Here is an 18,022-nt window from a genome sequence, read left to right on the forward strand (position 1 = left end):
GTTAAAATATATATATATATATTAATTAAATTTATTAATGCTTGACTAGGCCTGTAGTGAACAATCGTCGTGTTGTGTTAGTATGCCCAGCAAAAAAAAAGTGGGAGGCCAAGCGGAACTCGCTGTTCAGCGGGGGGGATCGTACGATCCCCCCGATCCCCCCCTGGTTACGGGCCTGGAAACATAACACCCATGTAAACATAAAACTAAATAGAACATAAAACTAAATAGAACTACAGCATTCTGAAATAAAATATTTTATTTGCGAAATAAAATATTTTATTTGCAAAATAAACAACATGTTCAGATGGTACAATAATTATTATTCAATGCAAGGATGTTAGTTGTAAAGAGCAAGATTTGAGAAAAATTCAAATAAACAAATCAAATAAATTAATTATGCAAGTTACAATTATACTGCATATTATTTTTAATGCAATAATTTGTATCAATCATCAGTATTACCTACATTGCCATACATTAATTAGTTTTTCACAAATTATTTTCATGTATCATAAATATTAAATATATAAATAATAAAATTGGTCTTTATTTAGATAGTTTCAAGGTTTACATAATTTTTGACTCACTAATTTTTACATGATTCATTTCTGCAATGGTTTATTGAGTTGCCTATAATAACTGCTATATCACTAAATCGTTCAAAATGATTAATTTAAACTAAAAAATCAATCAATACTTAAGTTATTACCAAATAACATAACAAATTAAAAATAAATAAATTTTGGTAAAATATTATAAAATATTATATTTACTATTTAATAATAATATTTCAGGCTTATTAGCACATTATACTAAAAGCTTGAATATCTGTAACAATAAAAATTAAATACCAGAAATTAAGAAAAATGTTTTATAAAGTTAAAAGATGAGTTTGTGAAAAATTTGTTTTTATTACAAATGGATGAGACTTAGTGACCTACAAACCTCTTATTTATTTATTTGTGCGTAAGTAGACAATATTGTAAAAACAATATGAAGCTTTATATCATGGTAACAAGCTCTATTCCTCTATGATGATCTAAGTAATCTCACATTGTACTAGTGTACATAAAAAGGATCAAATTAACTTTGTGTTATGTGACCATTATGTATCATTTCCTAACGACATTCATGTGCTGTACATTAATGTACTGCTTTATATTAACCATGTTTAATAATTATTTTTACAAGTTTGACATTAACAACGCTACAATATTTGTATTCAAAGAATTTTGTATTAAAATTGCAATAAAATGTTACATTTGTTATCGGCAAGGACATCGACACATCATCAGCTCTCAACATCATCATTGGAAGCCTTTGCAGGAGTGTCTAACAATATATGTAATTGTTGTTTAGCGCCCTCTAGGAATAAATCGATGCTTGCAAGTGACCGTTGACGGACAGCACTGTCAGCCTGATAAAGACAAACACACAAAACAAAATTATAAATTGAAAATGCAGAATAGCAACATACCTACTCAGCTCTCCCAATATCAGACTCGATGAAACTCTCCCAACTAAGTCCAAACAGTCCCAAATTCAATTTTACCATTAAAAACACATGAATTTTCCGGAAAACCAGACATATTTGGCCAGCCCAAAGGTGTCCGGTATTGGGAGAGTTGACTGTACTACTAATTTTGAAAATAATTTAACAGAATAACAAGTATAAATGTATAAACATCAGTCCAAAATAATCTCTGAGATGAATGTAATAGTAAATACAATGATGTGATTGTAAAATAATCTATAACCCACTAACATTCTTTTGTTCTTTTAGATGTTCCATCATCAGAGACTTTGTTTTGTCTGCGGCATATTTATTGGCTTCTTCTTGTGTCTTTCTCTCTTCACAAAGTGCTTCTTTTATTGCAACCTCAATAAAAAATAAAAACTTATTAATTATGTATTTTTTAAATTTGTTTTTATATATATTTAGGCAAATTGCCAAGGATAACGAATTCAATCACTATCCTTTTTTTTTAAAGGTGGTAATCCTGTTCACAAGACAAACATACACAAGATGCTCTACATAAACAAAGTCTTATTACAAGATTTTGGGAGTGGAGTTGTAAATTGTCATTAGAAAAATCCAGACATATGACAGGGCTTGAACCCAGGACCCTTGGAGTGGTAGCCAAGCATCATAAGCCACAAATTATGACAGTCAAAGAGGTGAGATTAACATTTGACAGTGAAAGGGTTAAACCAAACAAACATAAAGCATCAGCATCCTACCTTTACCTTGTGAAAGGGTTAAAACAAACAACAAACATGGATATAAAGCATCATCATCCTACCTTTGCCTTGTCTGTTTCCTCTTTCAATGCTTTACTCAACGCTTCATTACTTTTTGTTCTTTCTTTTTCAATCATTTCTAAAACTATTTTTCTTTCATTTTCTAAAGCTGCCTTCGCTTTCTCTTGTTGTTCTGCAAGTAATTTTTCCATTGACTCTTTGTGGGTCTGTTCCATAACCTTAAAATAAACCATTATATGACTATTACAAATGCTCCTAAAAGGTGATTCCATGTTAATATCTACTGTATACAGTATGCAGCAATTCTTACTAAATATATATTTACCTTTACTGCTTTTTTGTTTGTTTCTTCTGCTTTTTGCTGTTGAAAAATTATAACATTTTCAATTTCTTGTTCATGTTTTTTTGTTAGTTCAGCTATTGCGCAATTCATTCGTTCTTCATTTGTTTTCTTTTCTTCTTCTAGTAGACCAATTAACTTTTCATGCTGAAAAACAAACCAGAATAAAACAATGTAAGCACCAAATTGTTGAACACAACATGGGTTATGAGTGGGCTTACTTTCAGCAAAAAAGATCATAATACTTAATGGTACAGAAGACAAAATGGTGTTTGATGTAATCACTCCAAATATGGGAATGAGGCCTTACACCTAAGCATTAGAAAAAAGGGTATACATAAGATGATAATGCTTACAGGTGTTTTAAGTTTTAAAAAATTATGCTAAAGGAACTGCTCAGTACAGTATGTAACTTAAGTACAGTACCAATAGTCCTGTATAAATTATAAACAAACCTGTGACAACATTAAGGCTTGGCATTTATCTGATTCTCTTGTAAGTTATTAGTACAGTATGTGACTTAAGTACAGTACCAACAGTCCTGTATTAATTATAAACAAACCTGTGACAACATTAAGGCTTGGCATTTATCTGATTCTCTTGTAAGTTATTAGTACAGTATGTGACTTAAGTACAGTGCCAACAGTATATTGATGCCTATTTTTGTAATCTTGTATTTTTCTACTGCAATTTGTTTGGTCAATTATTGTGCAATAATATTTTTAATTTTTAATCAATTTAATTAAATTAAAATAAAAATTTAAAAAAAATAAATTAATTAAATAATAATTAATATGTAAATAAATTGTATTTTTGTAATCGTAGTTTAAGAAATTCCGACCTATTTTGTATATCGTTCATTTTATTTTCTATTTTATGCGATTTTAATTAATGTACAGTAAGAATATTTATAACTTAGTTTAAGAAATTTTATTTCGTATAATTTGAGGTTACTTTTGTAATTATTGTTTATGATGTTTGTCTTTATGATGTGAAGCGCCTTTGAGCATGAGTTTTCATGAAAAGGGCGCTATAGAAATCTGGTAAATAAATAAATAAATAAAACAGTCCTGTATTAATTATAAACAAACCTGTGACAACATTAAGGCTTGGCATTTATCTGATTCTCTTGTAAGTGCTTCTTTTAATCTTTGTTCATTTGCTTCTTGTTGCTCTAATATAGCACATTTGCACAATCCCTAAAAAACAGAACAGTTATTTCAAATACAAGTAAAGTTGGTGCATATTTACCGAAGTTGGTACTTATTTAACAAAATTGGTACCTATTCATCTAAGTTGGTACTTATCCAACTAAAAACAGAACAGTTATTTCAAATCCAAGTAAGTTTGTGCTTATTAAACTAAGGTGGTGCTTGTTAACTAAGTTGGTACTTAGGCGGCTAAGGGAGGTGTTCATTGCTAATATCTTATACTCTTCTAACATAATAGCTAGCGTGTCATGTCCAGCTTGTTAACTAAGTTGGTACTTAGACTAAGGGAGATGTTCATTGCTAATACCTTATACTCTTCTAACATAATAGCTAGTGTGTCATGTCCAGCTTTTCTCAATTCATCAATATCTCCTTTGTGTTTACATTCTAAATCCTTATATTTTTTAAGTTGTTCTTCTAATTCACTTTTTTCTTTTAATAATTCTTCTTGAAGTTTATCATTTTTGGTGGACATTTCTTGCAGTTTCTACAAAAAAAGCAGTGATAAAAGAGTGTTAGATAGTGTTAGATATATATGTATGATATATATTTATTTATATCTAAATAAAACTGAATAACACAGAATAACAATGACAACATACATACCTGCTGTAATCGCTCTTTCTCACGATCTACAACTGATAACTGTTCCTCCATGTTTTCAACTCTTCTAGATAACTGAGCTGTTTGCTCTTGGTGAGGATGTACATGTGATTGGTTACCATGGGAACCTCTAAATACAGGACTATCATTCCGAGCACCTCCATTCACAATAGCGCTTCCCTTTCTTGACCCCTTTAAAATAAACGCATCATGACATTTGAATGACCTACAAAGCTAAGTTTTGTATATATTTGAATGTTTTGAGATATAGGTGAGATAATCAAGCTCCCAGGATATATGTATGTCACTTTATCCTCCCAAGTACTGTACTTAAAATATTTCCTCCTATCCTTTGTCAGAGCATCTTTTAAATTTGATTCCATCATGGGAACTTACAATAATATCCAATTTATCATCCAATACAAGATCAACATCAATATCTTTAAGCGACTGTTGGCGATCTGTTTCTGCCTGACCTGCAGCTGCCTGTAGTACGGATGCTTCTGCTTGCATAGTAATTTCAGGCGGTCCGCCAACCGCCCCTTGACATGGAATGGAACCTCCCATTGCTGTTACTTCTGGAGAGGAGTTATTCAAGAAGGAATGATCCATTTTTGGTAAGGTAGGTTGCGCTGGAGCAATGAGCAAGTCTGGTTGGGCAGCACCTGAACTTCCTACAATAAAACCAAACTGTTTTAACAATAAAATTTCAAATATTTACAATTACACTATACTTGTAATGTAACGGTCGGGTGCCCCATATATTGGCTCATCCAAAATCCTGTTTAACTGATGAGTTTTCACATAGCATTGAAATTTGAATTACCTGTTGAGAAAACAGCCCATGGTGAAGGACTAGCTTCTACATGTGGGACATCTTGTTGTGCTAACTCAGCAGGCATTGGCTCTGCACCTTCAAAGCCGCCAAAATCATCCCAATCCTCTTCTTGTTGCCCATTTTCATTCCCCTATACAAAACATACATGACATCATCAGTAAAAAAAAAAGATATAAAAAAAAGAAAAGAAAGTTTGGGAAGCGCAATCAAATACTTGTTTATGGAATGTATTACATTATAATTTACCTTTAAAGTGCCCTGTAGGTACCTTTCATGGCGCCCCTTTCATTCTAGTGTAAACACATATTGAACGCAATCTAAGCTTGCTTAGGCTCAACAAAGCTAGGCCCTAGTAGTTCGCTCGCTTAGCAGCTCCAGTAACTGCGTAAAGGTGTGTCCCGCCTGTGGATTGCCTGGATAGGATGATTACGGTATGTTTGTCGTACGTAGGCTTAGCCTTGTCAGGACTTCTTGAGCGTTTGAAAACATAGTTGACGTGTAACACTTCTTAATAAGTATCCTTACCTCATTAGATGGGAAGTTTGCCCAGCCGTCTGCCATATTTAATAATTATTAGGTATTCTACAGTCCTTTATTTGTTACGATAATTGAAAGTTCGAAACGATTGAACAAGTTTCTATTTCACTAATAATAGTATAGCGCCATCTATATTTTTCTCAAGCTCTCTCACCACACTCGTCTGGTACGGTTTCATGATACTGTACTGTAATGACATATTCTTTTTCTACGTACTTTCAAATTCAATTAAATGATTTATATTTTACCAAGAACTCGAATAATTGGTTCATGCTTTCAATGTCTCGTCGACACTAAAACAGTCTTGTATATCATGTGCGCTATGATTCGTCGGTCGTCTACGTCAAGAAAACTTTAGTGCGCAACGCGTTTTATGTCCTGTCAAAAACCGTATACGAAAAATGCTACGGCTGTCTCATCACGCCGTCAATCTAATATCTAGATTGTTTGATACGTGTGTGGGTACACCTCTCGCTTGTTTGCCAACAATCCTTGACCTTATTTGAACTTGGTAAAAATAAATGAAGTAAATGTGTAAGTCTAATTAGTTTCAGTTGTGGTTAGTAATTGACGACGGGTATAAATAAATTGAACTTTATATTATCAACAACACATCTAATGACTCGAGTTAGTCTTACTTACATGATTTTATTCAAGTTTTGCACAAACTGCATCCTTATTTACAATATATACATTACATACATATTTATACATTCTCACATTCACACATAAAACATGAGGTAATGTTACGGCGGTTTATGTTCAGTAGCCAATCAGAACGTGTAGCCATTTAGGCTCATTGTTTTTTACATTCACAACATGAAAGTTCAGAATGATTATAATTTTAAATAATTTAATTCAAGAAAATGAACATTATGTACGCGTCACTATTGAAAACTAGGCCTTATCAGTTGCATTTACTAAATGTCTATGCTATACTATCAGTTAATTTAATGCCGTCAATGTATTGTACATCTTTCTAATAAATTCCCTCACAAACTGTTGGGATGAATTTAAAATAGGTTGCAGCAAAAGTTCGCTTTATTTTACACAAATAGGCCTACTGTAATCCTGAGATTAAAACATGTATTTCCCAACGATACGATAGAGAGAAATACGAGGAAAAAAAATTCTTTAGCCGGACAACCTCGAAAGAAGAATTGTTCCTTGTCTGCATCGACTAGGCCAAAATAAAAATAAATCGTTTACTTGTCGGTCTATGTTTGTGAACATTAAACGTAAACCCTTAAACCATAATATTTATAGGTATCATGAATGACAATGACGCAATGAAAAAATACGTTCAGTATGCACAACATTTGACCAATCACAAACGCTCAGCTCGTTTTCACTTGTGATTGGTCAAAATATTGCGCGTACGTTCCGCCGTAGGGTGGGAAACACGCTTTCTATTGGTGTATTTATATTCAGGTGGTTGATGAATCAAACGTAATCATATCGATTCCAACCGTCGACGATATTTTCTAAAGTATCGTACGGTAATGCCTTGATCATGTCATCTCCACGATCATTGATCATTTCCGGATTTTAGCTTCCGATGATGGTTGTTGTACCTTCCGTGATAATCACTAAAATTCTTCACCAATCACAAACCCGGATTTGGCAACTAATGCATGCATATCAAGAGAGTTTACAAAATGTTAAAGGTCACTCCATAATTCTAGCTCTGTTGTGGAAATTCAGAGTTCTTTGTTTTATGAAATAAAACCATTATGAAAATATACATTACTGAAATAATGTCTTTTGAGTCATTTGATTTCACAGATGTTATAGTTTATCGATTAATAAATCAATAACCAATATTATCGATTATTGAATTAATAATTATCGATTATAAATCAATAATCAATAATTTACCAATTGTTAAATCAATAAATTATTATTATTGATTATTGAATCAATAAATAATATTATCGATAATTAATCAATTATTATCAATTGATAAATCGAATCCACATCATAGACTGGGATTGGGAATACTCTCGCTTTTAAAAGTTTGTTTTCCTCCTTCTTCAGGTTTTGTGTCCTTCCTTGCGGTTACAATAAATGTATCAGTTGGGTCCTTTGTCCTTCGTTCATTCAATTCTATCTTTTCTCCATTTTTACAACTATCATTGCGAACAATCACAGAATATTGTCGTCGTGGAACAGGAGGTGAGGGCGCACTATGTTTAGGTAACATTGTTCTCCTGAGCCGTTCTCTAAAATCCGCAAAAAGGATTTTTCCATTAAAAACACGACGCTGAAATCCTTCTAAATTCATAAGACATAATGCTCTTCCGTTCATTCGGAAATAACTATAGTCAATGTTTAAAGAATACGAGTTTGCCATGTAATGCAGCCATGCTGCAACATCCTGAGGAGTCCATTTTCGTGGATCTGAAATTTAAAAAAAAAGTATAATTATCAAAACATGTTTTGAGCCGGAACTAAGTTACCACAAGTTAAGTACAGCATCGATCAGATTGTTTTGTTACTCAAGGATTATCGTGAAATTCAATTTAATGGGAATTATTTCCGTGTCGGCGTCGGAAGGGAAGGTTAATAGAATCTATAAGCTTTCTACGGTTCAATGCGGGCTACACGTTCAACGCAGTGTTCAAACATTTCCTATTCTTTTTCACAAAATCTCAATAGTCAATTTCTTTGGACCGGGTATTTAACGACCACACCCATTAAGCGTGTGTACACCCACTCAACGTCCAGTGTACGCCCACACTGTCATAGGGTTGAATGCATATCGCATTTGTACTTTTTATATTTTTTTAAAAGCTTGGTTCCCACAAGGACGTAACAAAAGTGCTCATTTAATGAGTAACGGACGGAGTGACGCTGTTGACCTGCGAACCTGTGGTGTTACTTGTGTTTATTATTTGTTTAATTGATTATTTTTGCTGTTAGTTTGGTGCGAATTTGTTACTTCATTTGTTGCTGGTATCGTCCGTCTGTGATTTGACTGTTTTTAGTGTATTTTCTGACAGTAATTGATCGCTGTAACTGTAGGCCCAATTCGACGATGCGCTATACAAGAACACGGCTCCTAGAGCTGAATACCGGGAAGTCTAGTCGCGAACCACCTGGCTCCACCCTGGAATGCCTAACGGCTTGCAACGCACCAAGGCGTTTGCTTAATAATAAATGTAGGCGAGGTAAACGCGGAGGAAGGAAATTACGTAGGAAAATTTCCGTTATTGTGTCACATAGATCTGAACCGACTATCACAAGTATAGCGATTGTAAGGGAGAATCTAGTGACTATTGAAACTGTCCATATACCAAGAGCTAGTGATGTATGTCCTAGAATTTACTTAGCTAATGCAAGATCCATTAAAAATAAATTAGACGAATTTGAACTGACTCTGAATAAGAACAAAATAGATGTAGCTGTTCTAACAGAGACCTGGCTCAATGTTAATACGGAGAAAATTGCAGAAATCCCGAAATTTGTTTCTTGTGCCAAGAACAGATCTAATAAAAAAGGTGGAGGTGTGGCCATCTACGCCGGTAATGATATACAAATAGATCCTGTAATTGGACATGCGGATTGTTGCTTCGAATGTCTCTGGGTAAAAGCCACCCTGCCACGCAGATGTAAACAAGGTCATCATTTCTACTTTGGAGGCATTTACTTCCCGCCGTCGGCTCCAGCTGGGGATAGTCTGATTGAACATATCATTGACACTATCGACACCATTCGTTCGGTAGATAGTTATGCACCCATTTTTGTGCTAGGTGATTTTAATCAACTAAACACCGACGACATTGAGACGCGTTTAGGATTTTCCCAAGTAGTAAACTTTCCAACCAGGAAGGGCGCAATTCTCGATAAAGTTTTCATGAACTATCCAGATATATATACTGCACCCAAACGACTAGCCCCACTAGGACGCAGTGATCATAACGCCATCCTGATACATCCTAAAACAGAAGTACCGCGAAATATGTGTCATAAAATTAAAACTCAACCGTACCGTGAAAGCTCTGTAAGATGTTTCGGACAGTGGGTCACAGCATACGAATGGGATAATGTGTACAATATAGTTGATGCTGAGTCAAAAACCGACGAGTTTATCTCTCTGCTAAATGGAGCATACTTCGATAAGTTTCCAGTTATTACTAATCGTGTGAGAGAAGCAGATCGACCATGGATGACATCTAAAGTCCGGAATCTACTAGATGCTCGACAGAAATCGTATGAAAAACATGGCAAAACGCAGGAATGGAGGAATCTCCGTAACATGGTGCAAGCTGGAATTAGAGAAGCCAAACAATCGTATTATCGCAATTCCCTAAAGAATCTAAAGTCTAACAATGCGGCCAAATGGCATAAAGGGATTAAACAACTCTGTAACATGAAAAAACAGACTACTTTTAGTATGCCTGGCCATTCCGATGAAGATATTGCGGAGAACATTAACAGCCATTTCTCCAGTATTTGCAATAAGTTAACACCATTAGATATTAAAACGTTGCCTGCCTATTTGCCAGCAAATGATGAACCCCCATTTATTTTTGTCGGGCAAGTAAAAGCATTACTTAGCAAATTAGTTCCAAGAAAGGCAGGTCACCCCGAGGACCTACCTGCACGGTTAATTAGAGACTTTGCCCCTGAATTAGCTCCACCAATTACTGATATTTTTAATTGTGCCCTTAAAGAAGGAACATTCCCTAGCGCCTGGAAAAAAGCAACCGCCATTCCAATTCCTAAGGTTAAGAGTGTTAAATCACTTAACGACCTAAGGCCGATTTCCCTTACCCCCATACTAGCCAGAGTCTTTGAATCGTTTTTAGTTAAGTGGATTGTCGAGGATATAAATATTAGCTTAGATTCTAGACAATTTGGAAGTAGGAAGAAATCATCGACATCCCATTATCTTATAAGCTTAATTGACTCGGTGCTCAAAGATCTTGAGTGTGGTGGAACTTACGTTAATCTGTGCGCAATTGATTTCACCAAAGCTTTTGACCTCGTTGACCACTCCATTCTTATAAAGAAGTTAATCGACATCGGGGTGAGGTCGTCTATAATTCCCACCATCTGCAGCTTCCTCACTGATCGCACCATGAATACCAAATATACTGGATGTACATCTACTTCTAGTAAGATAACCTGTGGCGTCCCGCAAGGGACTAAGCTTGGTCCCGTGTTATTCTTGGTGCTCATTAATGATGCATGTGTCGGAAGCTGCAGAAGGTGGAAATACGTAGACGACCTCACCTTGGGAGAGGTAGTTAGCAAAGGAGCAAGGCCTGCAATGCAAGAGATGCTTAATGATGTTAATGATTGGTGTAGAAAGAACAATATGATCCCAAAGCCCTCTAAGTGCCATATAATGACTGTTAACTTTTTGAAAAACATCAGCGTTGACGCTGCGTCTCCCATTTTTAATCTAAATGGCTCCAACCTTGATGTAGTAGAACATATGAGATTGCTTGGCGTCACAATTCAAAGTAATTTGAAGTGGGACCTCAACACCCAAGATATCGTCTCACGGGCATCAAGAAGACTCTTTGCTCTATGTATTTTAAAGAAAGTCAATGTTGTTCTTGATGACCTAATCACTGTGTACACTTCCTACATTAGGCCCATCTTGGAATACGCTTGCCAGGTATGGCATGGTGCTATTACCAAGAAAATGGCCAACAGCATTGAGACCATCCAGAAAAGAGCATGTCGAATAATGTTAGGTACTACCTACATTTCCTATGACAATGCCCTAGAGGTTACAGGGTTACCTTCTCTCGAAGCAAGGAGAGGCACTCTTGTGTTGTCCTTTGGCAGGGGGTTACTCAAGTCCAACTGTTTTCGAGACATGCTACCTCCTTGCCGCGGGCAGAAGAGAACCCTTAGGTCTAATACAACTAATACAACCGGAAGTCTTCTTCCCCCCAGGTGTAAAACTGAACGATACCAAAGGTCTGCCATACCTACGATTGTTAAGTTTATTAATGCTAACTGATATTGGTAGATTTCCATGATTATTTTTCACTTTCTCGATGCCGTTTCGACCTTTTATAATAATTTTAATAATGTATATACTATTAATAATCTTAAATAATAATAATAATAATAATTACGTACTTAATTTTATTAACGAATTATATAGTATTTTGTGTTTTATAGTATATAGTTATTTTTCTATACTGTTTATAATTGTGCCTCTTTTACTTTAAATTTGTATTTTGATTGTAAGCAAACGTTATCAGCCAATGGCTGCTGTTTTGTATATGTGTTTTATACCTAAATAAATAAAAAAAAAAAAATAAATAAGCCGCAACGAAGTGAGTTGGCCAATCACAAAGCGATAGTTCGGATGTTCCATTGCGTTGTGCGTGATCACGTGGGAAAGCTTGGCAACGCAATGACGTAAACGCAACGCAAGCGAGTTGACCAATGACAAGCGACATAGTTTAAGATAATCTACCGCTTGTGATTGGTCAAATACGCCGCGTACAATAACAAAAATCAACGCGGATTATTTCTGCATGTATATACGTAGGCCTACTTATTTTAGATGTTGACATTTGAATACAGTATCCTGTTACGATTTACTAGCCAACGTTAAATATAAACGACTAATTTGGAAAGCAATAAAAACCCGGATGTTGATAATATGTTATGGTTGTCAAGTGTGTTTAAATATATCCAATTTATGATTTAAACAAATATTTAACCTAGATAACTATGCCTATGCCAAACAAATAAGGAAAAAACACGAAAGTCGCACATATGAACATCTGGTTAATACATGTATAATGTGTCTAATAATGTTACTAATGTGACGAATAGAAAATAGTAAAATAATGACACAACAGCGATGATGATGAGAGTTACGTATACTACGCATGCGCGTACTATCTCTTACCGTTCGGTAGATGCATGGATGTGGCGTTTGAAACTTCCCTGCTGTAAACCTGACTACTGATGACGTCACGAGGTGTCTCTATCTGCGATGTGCATCTTCTCAGAGCTAGCCATTTTTGCACCTAATAATAATGATAAAAAAACATGACGTTAAAGTTTATTGTATTATTTCTTGGAAATTGACTGTTGTCACATCAATTCATCAAAAACCACTATGAACACCAAAGTAATAAAAGTCATTTGTTGTGGGTTTTGATTGGAGGAAAGAAGCCAAGTTTTATTGTTGCCAAGGTGTGTGAAATCGGATAATTTCACCTTTGATTCTAATTCATAATGTCCGTTTCCAATAGTGCATGTTTATGTATGTATAAAGTAATATTACAATCAGAATAATATTTTCGAAATGACTAAATCTCTAATACCATCGAATTGTTAAAGACAGATGGCATTACACACGTTAATTTGTATCGGTGCTTGAGGATTATTGAAACAACAGAATCTTTTGTTTGTATTTATATAATCTTTTTAGCATTATTACACCCATTAAATCCGGGTTTTGATTTCAAAGAAGATCAGTAGGAAGCGCGTATCCTGAAAAAAGCCATTTTAGCAGGAAATATATGCAAATTAGAGCCACCATACAGTGAAATGATATTTGTTAAATTTGATAAGAGGCCTACAAAGAAACCATTATACGCACCAGAGACAACATTTCAACAGGAAGAACTAATATGCAAATTAGTCACCATAGTATATTATTGGCTATTGAAGAGGCAGATTCTATGTGTGATTAATTGCGTCGCAATCACAGATTCTATGTGTTAACTTGCGTCATAAACAATCGATAGAAAAACGCGTTTTTGGTCAAGTGGAAATTTATCGATGTTAAGTTAACCGAGATACAGTACTGTCATTTCTTGCAATAATTCAACAAGTGAAAGTACTTTGAAAAATGAAATACAATAGGAAATGGGTTAGAAAGTTCTCTTTAAAATCTTACCGATGTAACTTTCGATTCGCTCTCTCTACCCTTGCAGATTCTCTACCCTTGCATATTCTGTAGGCCTACCTATGGGTTGGGGAGACTGAGGAGGATTGTCGTGTGGGGCTGTGGTGATTATTTTATGCTTATATCAGTCCTGGTATAGTAGGCCAACTAATCATTTTTGTCAATCAATAATGGTTTTAATGACTTGATTGCTAATTTTGTTATCTAAAGGGAACATTTTCGAATTAGCCAGTATTATCGTTGTTAAAATAATCTCACAAATTGGGTTAGACTTGGTGGATGCTACGCGGTACCACGCACATGACTCTTATTTTGTGTCAAACTAATCTAAGTTGAACACAAATATATTAACATTTTATTTTTTCAAGATATCAAGTACCCAATTAAATTCACATAAAAGAAAGAAGGAAGGATGTACGTAAGCCTACCATCAATTTAATCAGTGGTCTTTATAATCATGGGCGATAGGAAGGAAATTTAAAATGATGTAAATAATGCGCAACCATGTTGCGTAGGTTTAATGATCAATAAAGCGGGTTAGGAAACCAGTAGAAATAATTTATGTTTCCCCGGATGAGTAGGTCTGTAGCCTACTTAAATACCATCAATTAACAGCTACGTTTTCTAAAAACCTAATTTTAGCAATGTGAGACGTAAACGTCGACGAGGTATGCGTATGTTCAAAATACGCGTTTCCGGTATACGCGCTTTCAGAGGACGCGTTTCCGGTCGGTTTACGCACGTCATCAATTGTACGCGCATCCATTATTTACGTTCTACATGTGCGAGGCTGGCTATTTTGTACACTACGCCGACGAAATTCAAATTAACTCGTCACATTAATATTTATTTCAAAGGTAACATAATTTAAAATTTCGAACCAATATCAATATTTAAAAAGACTGTTGGTTAATTGTGTTGCGCGTACGCCTTGCTCTGGAACCAAATTTAAATTTAAAGCGGTTTTCCACTAGACGAATTTATTCGTGCGCATCGATTATTGTTCAGCAAATGGTTGTGATAGAGATAGTTACCGATTATTCGCGCGTGAATAAATTCAAGACTTTATCGGATAAAAAAACTTCACGGTAAATAGGAAAAAGTTTGTTAGACGATAAATCATTCCATGGAGAAATAAGTGTGATGATAAATGATCGTTCAAACAAAACATGGTGACTTTAAATAAAAGAAACTTACCATTTTTCGCCGTCGAGAGTCCTCAATTAATCGAACTCCTTTATCCGCATCATCGCGACTTTTCATCGTTGTTTTATTGGCACTATTAACACTAGCTATTGCAGCAGTTCCATTGCCGTACAATATCGGTGCTTTCATGTTCTGAGCCCTAGGTTGATCAGGTTCAAGAATTATCCTTCCAAGTTTTTTATGTTCAAACAATTTAAGAGTTTTATGAAGAGCGTCCTTTGATACTTGATCGACTGGAATCGTGTCCGTTACTGGACAAACACCACTCGTATTCATCTTTAAAACCATTAAGCTCACCCGTTTGGAAATCAGATTGTTTACAATATAAACCCACCGCCAGAAATCCGGGTTCACTACAGAACGACTACTATCAAACTACCAAATTACACCTGGATTTGCGACTAAGGTTGCTATGATATTGGAGCAGATCATTTTAATAATCCAGAATAGCTTACTCGTATCCGGTTTGAGGTCACAGTTATGTCACTCTATGAGTGACCTTAATTTGCATAGGAAGTTCCGGGTTCGTTGGACGGACAAAGTTTATTGCGACGTTATTATTTGCTATAAATCTCCAGCATTACTAATATAATAATTCCATTTTCTTCAAATTAAAGAAAAAGCACTCATGTGAAGCTCCGTCCGGATTCCAAATTATTCCTGTGAATTTAAGGAAGATGTTAATTTAAAGAAACGATTATGATATCATCAGACAGAGGAAATGAGGGGAAAGTGGGGGGAGGGGCATATAAAACATATAGTGTACACATATCATGTAGTTAATGTATATAGGCGATATACAATATTTATTTATTCCCAAAATGCATTGTGGCCAAACGCGCGCACCCCGCGTAGTACGTGACAATTTCACCCACCAATCAACACAAAGAACGTTTGTGATCGTCATCGACTCAACAACTATTATGACACATTTGTCTTTCTGTCTCATATTCCGATAATATTCTCGTAGGCCTAAATTTGCATTGATAGAACATTAGAATAATAACGTACAGGCCTACGTTGAAACACAAAACGTATACTGCATTATAGCCTAGATGCATTTGAATAAATTGGACAAAGCACTAACAAAGGATTATTAAACTATTTTTAGAATCTTATACGCCTACAGACTTTTTACAAAAAAAATCCACAAAATTCCAAAATAATTTTCTATATCGTTTTGTATTATCACTTTTCTATTGGGGAAATACAATAAAAACACATGATATTGTAAAATTAAAATGAATGATATTATAATGATGATGGGAAATATTGTATCTTAAAACATTATACATGAATGTGTTAATCGACAGCAGCGCGGATAAGAACAACCCGGATGTCAGTATTGTCAGCCGGAAAAGAAAAGGTCAACTTAGATAAGCTGTAATTCTGTAATATCAATTAAGTTGAATATGGATAGGCACCGACGACACGATTACTAACATGACAAAGACAATATCAACATCCAGTCGCTGCTGTAGTAGTCCTATCTATTGTTCAATTCTTTTAAAAGCGTTTTAACTTTGTACCTTGTCCTTTTATCGGTCAAAATCCTGTATAGAATTATTGTCATTCAGCCAGAGCAAAGTGAAAACATTTCTATATAATAAACATCCGTCATTAATTGTGTATACTTCATCGATAAAACATTGCAATGATGAGTGTGCGGCTATTACCAAATTTACTACGTTTTCTTTATATTATACATTTTTTCTTTTTATTAGTATAGTAGGCCAATAATTTGATTGAACACCATAATAGTTAAATTTGTATAAGATGTCCCAGTAGGGTTGTCCACCAAGACATGTCCGCCTCCTACTCGTACGAAGGCGTTATTACGTGTAGATGGCTAGACTACTGTTTGTCAGTCGTTGTTATCCGCATTCGCCATAAATCACGGGTTTCTCACGGATATGCATTGTTATATAAATGAAGTGTTAAATGAATCATACAAAATGAATTTTTTTTATTGTTCACGAAAACGCACGTCACATTAGAACATGTTGACTGTACGATGCGAGTTGTGAATTTATATTCGATAAATAAATAAAAAATATATATAAATGCATAAAGGCATAAAATAATTGATTTTTAATTATAATTTTACAGAAATAGTGAAAATATAGGCATTTTAGTAACAAAGACTATCGTATTTGTAAACATTTGTAAAAACATCACAAAACCTACTTATTTTAGCTCACATGATGCATCATACGCTGATACAACAACAAACATATTATCACATATTACGTCATACATACATCAATTATTATCAATATTAATGTTTGTGCATCATAAAAAGTACGCATCTGATCCAGATTTTAATACTTGTTATAATCACATCGATAAGGGAGATGTAAATTCTTCCTGGTATATTTATACAAAGCTCAATTTGTTTTATTTGCATCTCAGTTGTGTTGTTGTCGACAACGCGTCACACTGCGTTTTTAGGTCATACTATACGTTCATTCAGCAGATCCGTGATCTCCACCACATAGCGGGCATAACACAGTCCATGTTCTGTATAAAATATCTTGCGATTCTTCACTTACATTTAACAACATATCTAATAAAATAGAATATCTTACCTTACTTGCACCCGTCAGACTGGTTGATGGTACGTGTAATGTTATTTTTATACCACACATTACATTTTTTGCTTTCACACGACAGTACTACCACTCACACGACTATGTCAATAGTGAAGCATAATATCTCACGGCATCCGCTATTCCACTGTTAAACGGCGGTTGAGTCATGCATCACGTAACATAACTCGCCAATACTGTAATAGGTAGCCTGTATATTTTGGAGGCGGTAAATATTCGCGACAATAATTTTAGCGCGAATCTTGAACTTAGTTTAATGATACCGTAGTACAGTCAATGTACTGATAGCGTCTGTCCTCACCAGGGCAATTTCAAGACTATTATATAATACGATTGTTTTACTATTAATAAATTAAATCAATTAAAATGGTGCACCAGTTTTATTCACTGAATGGAAAACATCGGTCCGATAATAAATAGGCCTATGAAGACCGGGATTTCCCGCGTTGCCCCGACAGGTGTCACACATTCTGATTTTTCAATCCCAATATCTGTCATATGCAAATTAGACACGTGTAT

At 34.8% G+C, this 18,022-nt stretch overlaps 2 protein-coding genes across 3 annotated transcripts; both read right to left on the reverse strand.

Moving 5' to 3' along the window:
- Positions 1 to 319: 319 nt before the first annotated feature.
- Positions 320 to 5,898, reverse strand: LOC144847814 (coiled-coil domain-containing protein 91-like). Of its 2 annotated transcripts, XM_078704340.1 has the most exons (11): positions 5,783 to 5,898; positions 5,246 to 5,387; positions 4,816 to 5,093; positions 4,423 to 4,611; positions 4,124 to 4,303; positions 3,697 to 3,804; positions 2,591 to 2,752; positions 2,307 to 2,483; positions 1,769 to 1,882; positions 1,291 to 1,420; positions 1,103 to 1,122 (listed from the first exon to the last, which is right to left on the reverse strand). In XM_078704340.1, the coding sequence occupies exons 1-10, from the start codon at positions 5,816 to 5,818 to the stop codon at positions 1,295 to 1,297; spliced, it is 1,512 nt and encodes a 503-aa protein (XP_078560466.1). In that variant the 5' UTR covers positions 5,819 to 5,898; the 3' UTR covers positions 1,103 to 1,122; positions 1,291 to 1,294. The 2 variants fall into 2 exon arrangements, with proteins under 2 accessions (XP_078560465.1, XP_078560466.1); XM_078704339.1 differs by having other exon boundaries at positions 320 to 1,420.
- Positions 5,899 to 6,417: 519 nt separating this feature from the next.
- Positions 6,418 to 17,682, reverse strand: LOC144847529 (uncharacterized). The gene is made up of 4 exons (XM_078703931.1): positions 17,483 to 17,682; positions 14,886 to 15,554; positions 12,681 to 12,801; positions 6,418 to 8,194 (listed from the first exon to the last, which is right to left on the reverse strand). Exons 2-4 carry the CDS (start codon positions 15,180 to 15,182, stop codon positions 7,773 to 7,775), a joined length of 840 nt encoding a protein of 279 aa, XP_078560057.1. The 5' UTR covers positions 15,183 to 15,554; positions 17,483 to 17,682; the 3' UTR covers positions 6,418 to 7,772.
- Between the last annotated feature and the right edge of the window lie 340 nt (positions 17,683 to 18,022).

This window comes from Antedon bifida, chromosome 7 (assembly GCF_963402885.1).
Source record: "Antedon bifida chromosome 7, ecAntBifi1.1, whole genome shotgun sequence".
In the NCBI taxonomy this organism is placed as follows: Eukaryota; Metazoa; Echinodermata; class Crinoidea; order Comatulida; family Antedonidae; genus Antedon; species Antedon bifida.

Bases quoted from the DNA above. Each gene is read 5' to 3' on its own strand.
- LOC144847529 (XM_078703931.1), bottom strand. From the start codon at position 15,182: ATGGTTTTAAAGATGAATACGAGTGGTGTTTGTCCAGTAACGGACACG. The intron at 12,802-14,885 runs GTAAGTTTCTTT...CATTATTATTAG, and splicing joins ACTCTCGACGGCGAAAAATG to GTGCAAAAATGGCTAGCTCT. The intron at 8,195-12,680 runs GTAAGAGATAGT...TTTAAATTTCAG, and splicing joins ATCCATGCATCTACCGAACG to ATCCACGAAAATGGACTCCT.
- LOC144847814 (XM_078704339.1), bottom strand. From the start codon at position 5,818: ATGGCAGACGGCTGGGCAAACTTCCCATCTAATGAG. The intron at 4,612-4,815 runs GTAAGTTCCCAT...TTTATTTTAAAG, and splicing joins ATGATAAATTGGATATTATT to GGGTCAAGAAAGGGAAGCGC. The intron at 4,304-4,422 runs GTATGTATGTTG...CTTTTTTTGTAG, and splicing joins AGAAAGAGCGATTACAGCAG to AAACTGCAAGAAATGTCCAC.